At 41.5% G+C, this 12778-nt stretch overlaps 1 protein-coding gene across 4 annotated transcripts in view; it reads right to left on the minus strand.

Moving 5' to 3' along the window:
* LMBR1 (limb development membrane protein 1) overlaps window positions 1–12778 on the minus strand; it is a 592458-nt gene that overhangs the window by 176724 nt on the left and 402956 nt on the right. For all 4 annotated transcript variants that reach the window (XM_063921898.1, XM_063921896.1, XM_063921899.1 and 1 more), the window contains one exon: window positions 12138–12210. In XM_063921898.1, coding sequence (XP_063777968.1) covers window positions 12138–12210 — 73 coding nt within the window. The remainder of the gene's footprint in view (window positions 1–12137; window positions 12211–12778) is intronic.

Consider the following 12778-nt stretch of genomic DNA (forward strand, 5'->3'; position numbering starts at 1 on the left):
ATAGATACGTTGGTGTAGTTTGATTAATGGCCTTGTGTGAGTATAAGTAATTTTATATTGAATACGGTAGAATACAGGTAACTAATGGAGGGACCGACAGAGCGGATCCGCAGACTATGAACGTCTAGCGTGGAGGATTAGCTTCACAGCTGCATTCAGAATGGATTGCAGTGGTCAGAGTCTTTAAGGAAAGATCAGTAAGAAGACTACTGCAATAATCAATGTGGGAGATAATGAGAGTATGGATTAGAGGTTTTGCAGTGTCTTTTATAAGATATGGTTGTATTTTGGATGTTTTTTTAGATGCATGCAACATGATTTTGAGACAGATTGAATGCGGTCACAAAGAACAGTTCCGAGTCAAGGATGATACCTAGGCAGCGAGCTTGTGGCGTAGGATTGATTGTCAAGTTCTCAACAGTGCTAGAGATTTCAGGTTGGTAACTACAATTGGTCGGTGAAAATAGAATGAATTCTGTTTTGGAAATATTAAGTTTTAGGTGGCGAGATGACATCCACGAGGAAACTGCAGAAAGGGATTCAGCGACACGGACCAATACAGATGGTGACAAATTTACGGAGGCTAAGTAGATTTGAGTATGTATCATCTGCGTACAGAAGATACTGAAATCCAAAAGAGCTGATTAGTTTCCAGATAGATGTGTTATAGATTGAGAAATGCAGATTACCTAAGACTGAGCCTGACGGTATGCCAACTGATAGCGATAGCGAAGAGGAGGTGGATTCAGAGAAGCGGGCACTGAAAGAGCGCCTGGATAGGTAGAATGAAAACCAAAAATGGCCTAGGGATTGTAGTGTTTGTATGAGAAGCGAGTGGTCAACTGCCAAAAGCAGGAGAGAGATCTAGAAGAGTTAAGAAGCGAGTAATGGCCTTTACACTTCAAAGTGACTAGATCATTCACTACTTTAGTCATTGCTGTCTCTGTGGAGTGTTGGGAGTGAAAGCCTAACTGAAGTGGGCCCAATAAATTGTGTGAGTTAAAACTCATGCGTGAGGGAGACCTCCTGACCACCATTCCCCAGGACGAAACCATAACGTTTAGCTCAAGTGCAGTTAGCTGTGTCCACTGCATGGCAAAGAATGTGCGTACCAATAGATGTCACTGAAGTCTTTTCCATACTCCCTAAATAGCAAGGTGCATCTACAATTGTACATGCTGTTTTCAGGTTCATGCTGCTCTAAGTGAGTACAAAGAAGTGTGCATCTCAGGGACACCCAATACGAATGCATTTTTACTCTATTGAAGAAAAAAATACATACAAAAGTTATTGCAGACTCTGCATCTTTTCACATTAGCATACAAGTGCCAGAGTAATATCAGCTTGTTCCTTTGATTAATACATCTGCTGATAAAGGGACTTGGAGCTTTGCTGAGCACCCAGTCGACAGACACTAATCCTTCCGTGAATTCAGAACAAAGTACTAATGTGCAGGCTTTGGGAATTTACAGCTTTGTAGTGAAGAAATTGGATTAAGAGCCTGAATACTGCAGCTATATCATCCTGAGAAGCTAATTTATTATATATACACTGTATAAAAATAATATTCAGTATAATGAGATCCACTGGTAACCTGCACTGTCCTGAACCTTCAGTGCTAAACGTCTGCCACTCCTTCTTCACCACGTCACATGTATGAACTTGTTTCATATATAGCAGAGGGCTAATGTACCCTTGGCTGGCCCCACCGCTCCCAGCCCTCATGTATTATCTGGCCATTTAAAGGTCTTAAAATGCAGAACGCGCTTTGCCCATTATCAAGACAAAGCAGGGAGAAAAACTGGGAAATGAGGAAAGTGTTAATTCACCTCACCATCGATTCATGTGGTCTTTCTTTTAGAGACCGTGACCAGCGCATAAAGTCATACTGCGCTTGCGCTGGTCTCATCTACCCAGCTGTACGTGTGGACCATTTCCAATGCATGTGCGTGATAGGTGATGACCTACAGCCAGCGACATGCAGTGCGCACTAACGACACCAGAAGCAAGCTTAATCCAAGGAGCCTGCAGACAGAATGATCAATACTGCTGACCTTTCCCGATTGGCGCCCAATCAAGGTTGCCCAGCGTCCGTCATTTTTCACATTTCCCTGCTTTGATGTATTCAGGGAAGCGATAACGGTTGTGTATAATGTAGTTACCATGGCAGTTACCACTAAAACTATCAAACATTCACACATCTACTTCTTGATGTCATGGAAAAGAAGACCAGGAAGCTGAGATCCGGGTGAATAAAAGGATGCCCAGGCTGCTGGGTTTTGGTGGCATCAGGGAAGAGAAACGGCTTTCAAGAGCGAGAGATATTTTGAATGTGCAGAGTGAAAGAGTGAGGAGTCAACAAGGACTCCCAGGCAACATTCAGATGGGAGATACATTGACAAAAAGAGATGGGGTCCTAGGAGGTGGGAGGACCATGAGTTCTGCTTTGGTCATGTTTAATTTGGGAAAATCACAGGATACATAGGATGATATGGAAGAAAGGCATGAAGAGACCCATGCAAGGATTGGGGAAAACAGGTAAGGAGATGATATATAAATTTGAGTCTTATCAGTGTAAAAGTGGTTATAGAGACCAAAGAGGCCAGTACGCCTTTGAGCCTATTAGCCTGTTCAGAGTTATGTTCACACAACGCACTCAGAATCACACCGACTGTCTGGTTGCTAGACAGCAGGGTGGAGAAATAGGAAGTCACGGTGAAAGCAGAGCTCAGAAGGAAATGTCGGCCGGTTAGAACGATATATCGGCTGGGTACACACCGTGTCAGTGTGTACCCAGCCAATCATTTATAACAGTAGAAAAAAAACAGAAGGAAGTGTAACCATCAACATTCATCTTATAGCCTGCCACACCGATATACATAGGCAATCCAGCTTTAATCTTTTTAATTATTGGAAGTCATCAAGAAAAAAAAAACTAAAATAAGCTCTTTAAATCTAATATTTGTTCCAACAATCCTTTAACATATGAAGAAATGAAATGATTATTTTCTAATTGAATGTCCATCCTAGAAATAAAGTCGACAACTCAATCTAACACGGAAAAAACCTGCTAGGTTAAGTTTCAAGCCAAAAGGGGAATTTGTGGTTAATGAACATACTGTAACAAATAATGACTTACACCATCTAGCTAATTAATGAGAAGCTGAAACATTATTAAATCTGCCTCTCTGCTGATGTAATTACTCAGTCAATATTGTTGTGCTCAGCAAAAACTGATTCTGCACTGAAGCATGCAGAGGCTGTGACTGCGTAACTGGACAATCTGATATTAAATGACTGTATAAATCCATTTTTGTTGCTCTAATGAAGCTGCTCGCAGAGGACTTTGGAAAGTGGATAGCAACTTCACCATACCAATTCTGCTCATCCACTTTCTACTTCAATTCACCTGTTTCACAGTGATGAAAGCTCTTCCGTATGAAAAACCATTAGCTCCCTTGACCTTCTGAAATAAATGTTTTTAGTTGGTGAAAGCACAGGTTGCCTACATGATATCACAAGAACAGGAGTTGTCATCACACACTTGTTTTCATTTCCTGTGGGCATTTAGGAAGAATAGTTCCGTAAGCTAATAGCTGGTACAATGGTGCAAAATGACTTTACCGCTAAAGTCATTTCTCAATTTCTTTCAAGGTAAAACGTAACTAAAAATCCCTATTAGTCAATAATATACATCAAAGCCTATATCTATATACACAATCTGTATAATATGTTGCCTGTTTAATCCATTTGAGGATAGTTTTTACAGCTCATGAGCTTGTCCTGTTAAGGTTATATTCTGTGCTGTAAATTGATACTGTATGGTTACTTCTCATTGTTATGTTTTAAATGTTTATAGTGTAAACAATGTCATTTGTATATGATGGTTGCCAGGATACCGCCCGGCTGTCCGGAAGCGCCAGGGTGCGTGAGTCGCAGGCTCGTGACATCACAAGACCCGGTAGACGGCGCGAATGGCGACTTCAGATGGAGTGATGGTATTTAGGCAAGCACTGTATGTTACATAGAAACATAGAATTTGACGGCAAATAAGAACCACTTGGCCCATCTAGTCTGACCCTTTTTTTTTTTTATCCTTTAGGTAATCTCAACCCTTTTTGAACCTTAATTTTTTGTAAGGATATTCATATGCCTATCCCAAGCATGTTTAAATTGCTCTACCGTCTTAGCCTCTACCACCTCTGATGGGAGGCTATTCCACTTATCCACTACCCTTTCTGTGAAGTCATTTTACTTAAATTTCCCCTGAACCTGCCTCCCTCCAGTTTCAGTGTATGTCCTCCAGTTCTAATACTTCTCTTCCTTTGAAGAATGTTTCCCTCCTGAACTTTGTTAAGACCCTTGGTATATTTGAAAGTTTCTATCATGTCCCCACTTTCCCTGCTCTCTTCAAAACTATACATGCTTAGATCTTTTAGCCTTTCCGGGTAAGTTTTGTGATGTAGGCCATGCACCATTTTAGTTGTCTTTCTTTGTACACTCTCTAATGTATTTATATCCTTCTGGAGATATGGTCTCCAGAACTGGACACAGTATTCCAGATGGGGCCGCACCAATGACCTATACAATGGCATTATTACTTCTTTTTTCCTGCTACTGATTCCTCTCCCTATGCAACCAAGCATATGACTTGCCTTTCTCATTGCTTTGTTGCATTGCTTTCCTGCCTTTAAGTCACTTGAAATAGTGACTCCTAAAACCCTTTCCTCCTCGGTAGTTTCCATTATAGTACCCTTGATACTATATTTAGCCTTTGGGTTTTTGAGACCCAAGTGCATTATTTTGCATTTTTTAGCATTAAACTGTAGTTGCCAAGTTCTTGACCATTTCTCAAGGCTACCTAGGTCATCAATCATTTGTTTTACCCCTCCCGGTGTGTCTACCCTGTTGCATATCTTTGTATCATCTGCAAAAAGGCATACTTTCCCTTCAATACCATTTGCAATGTCACCAACAAAGATATTAAAGAGAACTGGACCAAGAACAGATCCCTGGGGTACTCCACTGGTAACATTTCCCTCCATAGATTGCACTCCATTTACTACAACTGTCTGTTCCCTATCTTGCAACCAGGTTCTTATCCATTTAACTGTTTTATAATCAAGTTTATTTAGCAGTCTGCAATGCCTTACTAAAGTCTAGATATGCTACATCTACAGCTCCCCCTTGATCTATTATTTTTGTCACAGAGTCAAAAAAGCCAACGAGATTTGTTTGGCATGATCTCCCACCAGTAAATCTATGTTGTTTTGGATCCTGTAAGTTGTTTGATTTAAGATATTCCACAACTCTTTCTTTTAATAGTTTTTCCATTACTTTCCCTACTACTGATTTAAGGCTTACTGGTCTGTAGTTACTTGCTTCTTCCTTGCTTCCACTTTTGTGCAGTGGAACTACATTTGCTCTTTTTCAGTCCTCTGGAATGGCACCTGCATTTAGTGACTGGTTCAATAATGTTAAAGGTGTCACCAACACATCTTTTAGCTCTTTTAGTATCCTTGGGTGTATCCCATCTGGTCCCATTGATTTATCCACTTTTAGCTTTGAAAGTTCCGTTAGGACCTTCTTGCCCGTAAATGTACTTTCATGTACCTTGTTTTTATGAATGTACTTGCAACTTAACTGTGGCCCCTTCCCTTCTCCTTCTGTAGTAAATACTGAGCAAAAATTATTATTTAGGTGATCTGCTATTGCCTTGTCTCCCTCCACCAAATGCTCACTCTCTGTCTTAAGTCTTATTATTCCTCCATTTGAAATTCTCCTTTCACTTATATACTTAAAAAAAAGTTTTGCCCCCTTATCTACTGACTGGGCGATTTTCTCCTCAGCTTCTGCCTTTGCACGTCTGATCACTTTCTTAGCATTTTTCAGTCTGTCAAGATACACCTCTTTGTCGTTATTATTTTGAGTCTGTTTGTATTTCCTAAAATCCATCTTTTTTGCTTTCACACTAGTTGATACTTCTTTTGTGAATCACATTGGCTTCCTTTTCCTGGTGCTTTTCCTAACTCTTTTGATACAAACGTCTGTTGCCCTTAGTATTGCACTTTTTAGTTTTTTCCACCTCTCCTCCACGCCTTCCAAGCTCCTCCAGTCCGCCAATCACTTAAACATCTCCTCATTTTTGCAAAGTCAGCATTTCTAAAAACCAACACCTTTGTTTGTGTGTGACAGGAGTTGGATCCTGTTTTTATACTAAACCATACTGCTTGATGATCACTGGATCTCAGGTGCTCACCCACATATATGTCTGATATCCTGTCACCATTTGTAAGAATTAAATCTAATATTGAGTCTTTGTGAGTGGGCTCCCTCACCAATTGCTTGACAGAAGCTCCCTCTAAGGAATTTAGAAAGTTGCGACTTGCAGCTGAACTTGCAAAAGACCCCTCCCAGTTAACATTAGGTAAATTAAAGTCTCCCATGATTATGACTTCTCCCTTTAAAGCCATTATAGAGATGTCCAACAATAGGTTCCTGTCCAAATCCTGCACCTGGCCTGGTGGCCTATAGATCACCTAGTGTTCACTCTAGGCTGTTTTAGCAGGGCTCCGCGCCCTGCCCGATTTTTTAAGGGCAAAACCCGCCCTGCCCTTTCTGCAGCGCCCTGCTAAAACAGCCGCCCGCTTTCTGCCCCTCTCAGCGTGTAAAGATGCCGCGCGCATGCGCGCGGCATCCATTCACGCTGTCAGAGAGCTTGGGGGAAGCCCAGCACCTCCGTAGATGCTGGGCACGTCCCCAACAGTGACGGCGCCGGCCACTCACACCCCCGTCTGTGGACTGAACCGCCCACTTCTATTACGTGCAAGTGGGCACGCCCCCTATTTGCATAGTGACGCCCCCTTTTGGAGCACGCTTGTGCCCCTAACGGACCCGCGCCCTGCCAGTCCGCTACACTGAACACTAATCACCCCAATGCAAATAATGTCCTTTTTCCCAGTTTCTATGGTGACCCAAAGGGCCTAAATTTTGTCTTCAATTTTTTGTATTAAAGTAGCATTTATGCTTTTTTTCACATACATTGCTACCCCCTCCTCCTATTCTTCTCTCCTTCCTAAATAATTTGTATCCTGGTATAGCTATGTCCCAGTCATGATTCTCATTGCACCATGACTCTGTAATTGCCACAATAATCAGTTTATCCTGTGTCATTATCGCAATTAGCTCTGGAATTTTGGTGGTCATTCCGAGTTGATCGCTAGCTGCATTCGTTCGCTGTGCAGCAAAGAGGCCAAAAAAAGGCACTTCTGCGCATGTGTATGCGGCGCAATGCGCACACGCGACGTACTATTACAACGAACTATGTAGTTTGACACAGGGTCTAGCGAAGCTTTTCAATCGCACTGCTGGCCGCAGTGTGACCGACATGAAGTGGGCGTTTCTGGGTGTCAACTAACCGTTTTCAGGGAGTGTTCGAAAAAACGCAGGCGTGCCAGGAAAAATGCAGGCGTGGCTGGGTGAATGCAGGGCGTGTTTGTGACGTCAAAACAGGAACTGAACAGTCTGAAGAGATCGCAAGCTCTGAATAGGTTTTGAGCTACTCAGAAACGGCACAGAAAAACTGTCGCCGCTCCGCGATCCTTTTGTTCGCACTTCGGCTAAGCTAAAATACACTCCCAGTGGGCGGCGGCATAGCGTTTGCATGGCTGCTAAAAACTGCTAGCGAGCGATCAACTCGGAATGACTCCCTTTGTCTCCTAAGCTCCTAGCACTTGCACACATAGCTTTAAGAATTTTGTCTGTGCATATGTTATTAATAGCCATGTCCAGACAATACAAAATAAATGACAAGCTTAAAGTTGAAATTACCTGTTTGGTGATGTTGCTCAGTGCTTGGTATTTTTTTTTTTTTTTTTACTAATCAGGAATCACACTCTGTCCTTTACACCACGACTACACCTCACTAAATGTAAAGATATAGTACACCTGACCACAAATGGCCAAACGATCAAAGGAGGTAAACACCAGACAACATGCAAGAATAAACTATGTTTCACTGAGCAACTTCCCCACACATGCAATTCCAATTCCAAGCAAAACATTACATCAAAAAACATACATGAGTTGCAAGCAAATCATGATATAACAACTGTTCTTAGACTGCATGAGGATATGAGAGAGAAACATATGTACATATGTTTAAATGGACAGATGAGTTTGCATCAGGTTTGAAAGGCATGTTGTATGTCTGTTCCTTTGCTGTAATGTTGTTTGTCTGTTTCCGTCCTGTTTAAGTCCTGAATAAGTCATTTTATAATATTTCATAAACCTTTTAAACAACCCTGATCAGCCTAGCACCTCTCCTTAAGAATGGATTCTATCTATGTGTGTCCAATAGTTCCATTCAAGGCCTAACACTCCACCCCCAGTTACAGAGGATGCAATAAAACTTCACTAGCATAAACAATGATAGATTACCAACAATTCAGAAAGTTGAAATAAAGTGTCATCCTAGTATACAGTGATAACTGCTGATGTAAATATTATTGGTGAAATTACCCAATATAGGGGGTCATTCCGACACAATCGCATACTGCAGTTTTCGCAGCGGTGTGATTGGATCTGAACTGCGCATGCACCGCGACCGCAATGCGCAGGTGCGTCGCTGTCTGGCAACGGGAAATGCTGGGCAGCGTGGGACCTTACGAAGAACGCAATCGCAGTGGCGATTGCAAGGTGATTGACAGCAAGAAGGCGTTTCTGAGTGGTAATCTGGGAGTGCCGTGGAAAACACAGACGTGTCCAGGCGTTTGCACGGCGGGTGTCTGACTTCAATTCCGGGACCTGACAGGCTGAAGTGATCGCAGTGGCTGAGTAAGTTGAGAGCTACTCAGAAACTACACAAAAACTTTTTGCAGAGCTCCCCAACACAAGCGATCGCACACTTGCTATGCTAAAATACACTCCCCCATAAGCGGCGACTATCTGCACTGTAGCATGAATTTTGTAAATGTTGACTTGGTTTGATCTTGACGAAGGTTAATATAACAGAAACATTGTTTCAGGGGTGACTCCTGCGTCCTTTTTTTAATATAATATAACAATCCCGTGATTGCCACCCTCCTCTATACAGTGTAGAGATACATAAACACACACACATTATATATATATATATCTACACACACACACACACACACACACACAGAGCCAGAACCTTCAACTTACCACGATAGCAATTTATGCATTTAAAATCACAATATGAATCCAATAAAGTGCAAACAACTTGTGCAAAAAAGTCATAGAAAAACAGCAGAGGATCATGAATATACTCATCATAAATGCCAGGGTGGTCTATAGAGTGTCCACATGCTCATAATAGCCCTGAATACAACAGGGGTTACGGCCGTTAGGTCGACACAACTTAGGTAGCACACTCATTAGGTCGACCACTAAAGGTCGACAATACCATTAGGTCGACATGAACTAGGTCGACAGGTCAAAAGGTCGACATGAGTTTTTCACATTGTTTTTAATTTTGGGGATTTTTTCACACTTAACGATCCACGTGGACTACGATTGGAATGGTAATCTGTGCCGAAGCATGCGAGGGAACACGGTGCACTAATATGGGTTCCCCGTCACTTTATGGAGAAACCTACCCCAAAAAGTAAAAAACCTCACGTCAAACTTTTGACCTGTCGACCTAGTACATGTCGATATAACGCCCATGTCAACCTAATGGCAATGTCGACCTAAGTTGGGTCGACCCAACGACTCATACCCATCCGACAGCTGTTTCGGCGTATCCATTGCGCCTTTGTCAAGGATCCTGTTTTCTATGAATTGTATGCACTTTATTGAATTGATAGTGATTTTAAATGCATAAAATGCTTTTGCATTAAGGGGGTGATTAAGACCCGATCGCTGCTGTGCATTTTCCCACAGTGGGCGATCAGGTCTTAACAGCGCATGCACCGTAATGCGCACATGCATCGGACAACAACAACGGGCATCACCGGTCAGCATCGGGATGGTACGAAAAATCCGATCACACAAGCGGTCGCAGGGTGAGTGACAGTAAGAGGCCGTTTGTGGGTGGCTACTGAGCATTTACAGGGAGTGTCCGGAAAAACGCAGGCGTGTCCAAGCGTTTTCAGGGAGGGTGTCTCACGTCAGCTCCGGCCCCGATCAGCCTCTTCTCATCGCACTGTAGGAGTAAGTCCTGGCCTGCGTACACACTGCACAAAGTGGATTTTAGCAGCTGAGCTACATATGCGATCGCACACTTGCACAGCGAATTTACACTCCTCCGGGGGGGGCGATCGGGTCTGAATCACCCCCTAAGTTGGAGGTGCTGGCTCTCTCTTTTGTTTATGTGCCTAGCTCGCTTGTGGGATGGATGTATAATGAGTGCAGCTGGTCCTTTTTGATATAGATTTAATATATGTATATATCTATATATCTATATCTATATATATATACAGAAGTGGGTGTGGTCGGCACTCCCTGTATAAAAATGCAACTGCCCCGGTGACTTCCTTTGTAGAGATGCAGAGAAAGAAATGTCCTTATAGAGAGGGGTATGTATCCATCCACTCCCAATAGTAAAGGAACAGGCGGCACTCCAAGGGTCTTGTGAAAACAAACTTGTATTCAAAATGGTGAATCAAATAAATGGCATATTATGGCATTTATTTGATTCACTATTTTGAATACAAGTTTGTTTTCACAAGACCCTTGGAGTGCCGCCTGTTCCTTTACTATTGGGAGTGGATGGATACATACCCCTCTCTATAAGCACATTTCTTTCTCTCTCTCTCTCTCTCTATATATATATATATATATATATATATATATATATATAGATATATATATATAGATAGATAGATAGATACAGATACATACATATACACACACTAACAAAATAGTTAACCACCTTGTTAGTGGTTCTACAGCTCAAATTCAGTGATTAGTATCTTGATGTGAGATGAACTGTCCCAGATGTATGGCAGTGGTCACATTGAAATACTATTTACAGAATTTTTCTGTAAAAAGGCAAATATGCAGAAAAATGAAAAATACCTGATGTTTGAGTAACAATATATAGTACAATGATAACTAAATCAGAAAAACAAGTCGCACAATTTGAAACAAGAAAAGAGAATTTACCAAATCTGTATTTGATTATAAGATATTCAAATGTGAAACTAAATAAATATAGCAGGGCCTGCTTTGTCATGCTGGGAATGATACAGACACAAATGGTATACACAGACAAGACTCTCATTTAAAACGGACCACAGATTAATGGAAGTCTATTGTGTGTCACTCATCTCTTGTCAATTCTTATTCTTAAAACATTCAACTGACCAAAATGGAACCAAAATATCTGAAATATGTCAAACAGAAACCTAAAAACACTAGCAACATACCCTGCAACAACAGAGATTAAGGGATGGGGAACATATGTTCCAGGTCATTGGTTTTGCAACTCTAAAATGCTACATGGATTCCAACACATAGCAAACAAGCCCAATGCCTGCCTAGCCAATGTGAAAGCCTACTGCTGGGTACACACTAGACGATATTTTGAACGATTTGCCCGATTGACGTAATATTAGCACGCCCCCGCGGTCGTCAGTGACGTGTTCTGGTCGGCCCCTGATGCAGCCCGATCTGAGGATATCGTAAACTACAGTATACACCTAGTTGTGTCCACTGACAATATATTTTGCAAGATTGCACAGTGTGTACACACTATATCGTTTGGCCAGGAGTTCAAGGGAAATCATTGACGACATTGCATCGTTTGCTGCCTATTTAATGTATACCCAGCTTAAGCTATGAGTTACTGTAGATAAGGTTCTAACTACATAGCATTGTAACTACCATGATGACAGGAAAATACAAATAACCTACAGAGAGGTACAGATGGGTCCATGTTTATCTTGACCTTTAATAGGATTATCTTGACCTTTAATAGGACTTAAACTCCTGCTGTAATGACTTAATCCCCTGCTCTATTGTTCTCTGTATTGTATTGCATCTGAGAATAATAGATGAAGGGTTTATGTTAATAAACCATGTTGTGCCTAGGCGCAGCAAACTAGCCAAGATAACCGTGGACCCATCTGTAGAATTCTGAAATAAAACAAATGAGTTTCATAAATAAATACCGTTCAGTTTCCTTTGCAAAGACTCTTCTTGCAGACTTATAATGTATATCTGCTCATCTAGGTCTTCAAGAATCTAAAATAGATGAAAATCAAAAATGCCAATTTAAAATTTTAGCTATTTCAAGATATATTAGGTTATGCCCACCTCCTACATCTGTACAACACAAGGGGTGGTAAAACAGCCATACTTGTACATTTGTTTTAAAGAAGTGGTATAAGTAATAGTCATCATGAACCTTTTTTTTTTGTCATTTAAAAATTCCCTTAAGAGCTGCAAGTGCTTTGTGTCTCTGTTCTTATTAATCCTTAGCTTTGCCATACAGCTGGTTTCCGCATCATGTGGCCGCCTCAGCATGCTGCAGGAGGTCCCATACAGAGGAGTGCGCATACATCTGTCACGCCAAACAGCCCATCTTGGTACGCCAGGTCGTGTTAGAATATTTTAGCTTTGGGCACCTTTTTAGCCGAAAATGTGTTATATTAGCAACGCAATGTGACTAGGACGCATCAGGAGACTGTGCTGATTAATTTGATACATAACACTTGTATATTGTATGTGACTGAGTCTATGAATCTGTACACAAAGTGCAACAATGTAGCAGCCAACGCTTTTTTCCAATAAAGGTCTGTTCTGCTCAGTA

Source organism: Pseudophryne corroboree, chromosome 5 (assembly GCF_028390025.1).
Source record: "Pseudophryne corroboree isolate aPseCor3 chromosome 5, aPseCor3.hap2, whole genome shotgun sequence".
Classification (NCBI taxonomy): Eukaryota; Metazoa; Chordata; class Amphibia; order Anura; family Myobatrachidae; genus Pseudophryne; species Pseudophryne corroboree.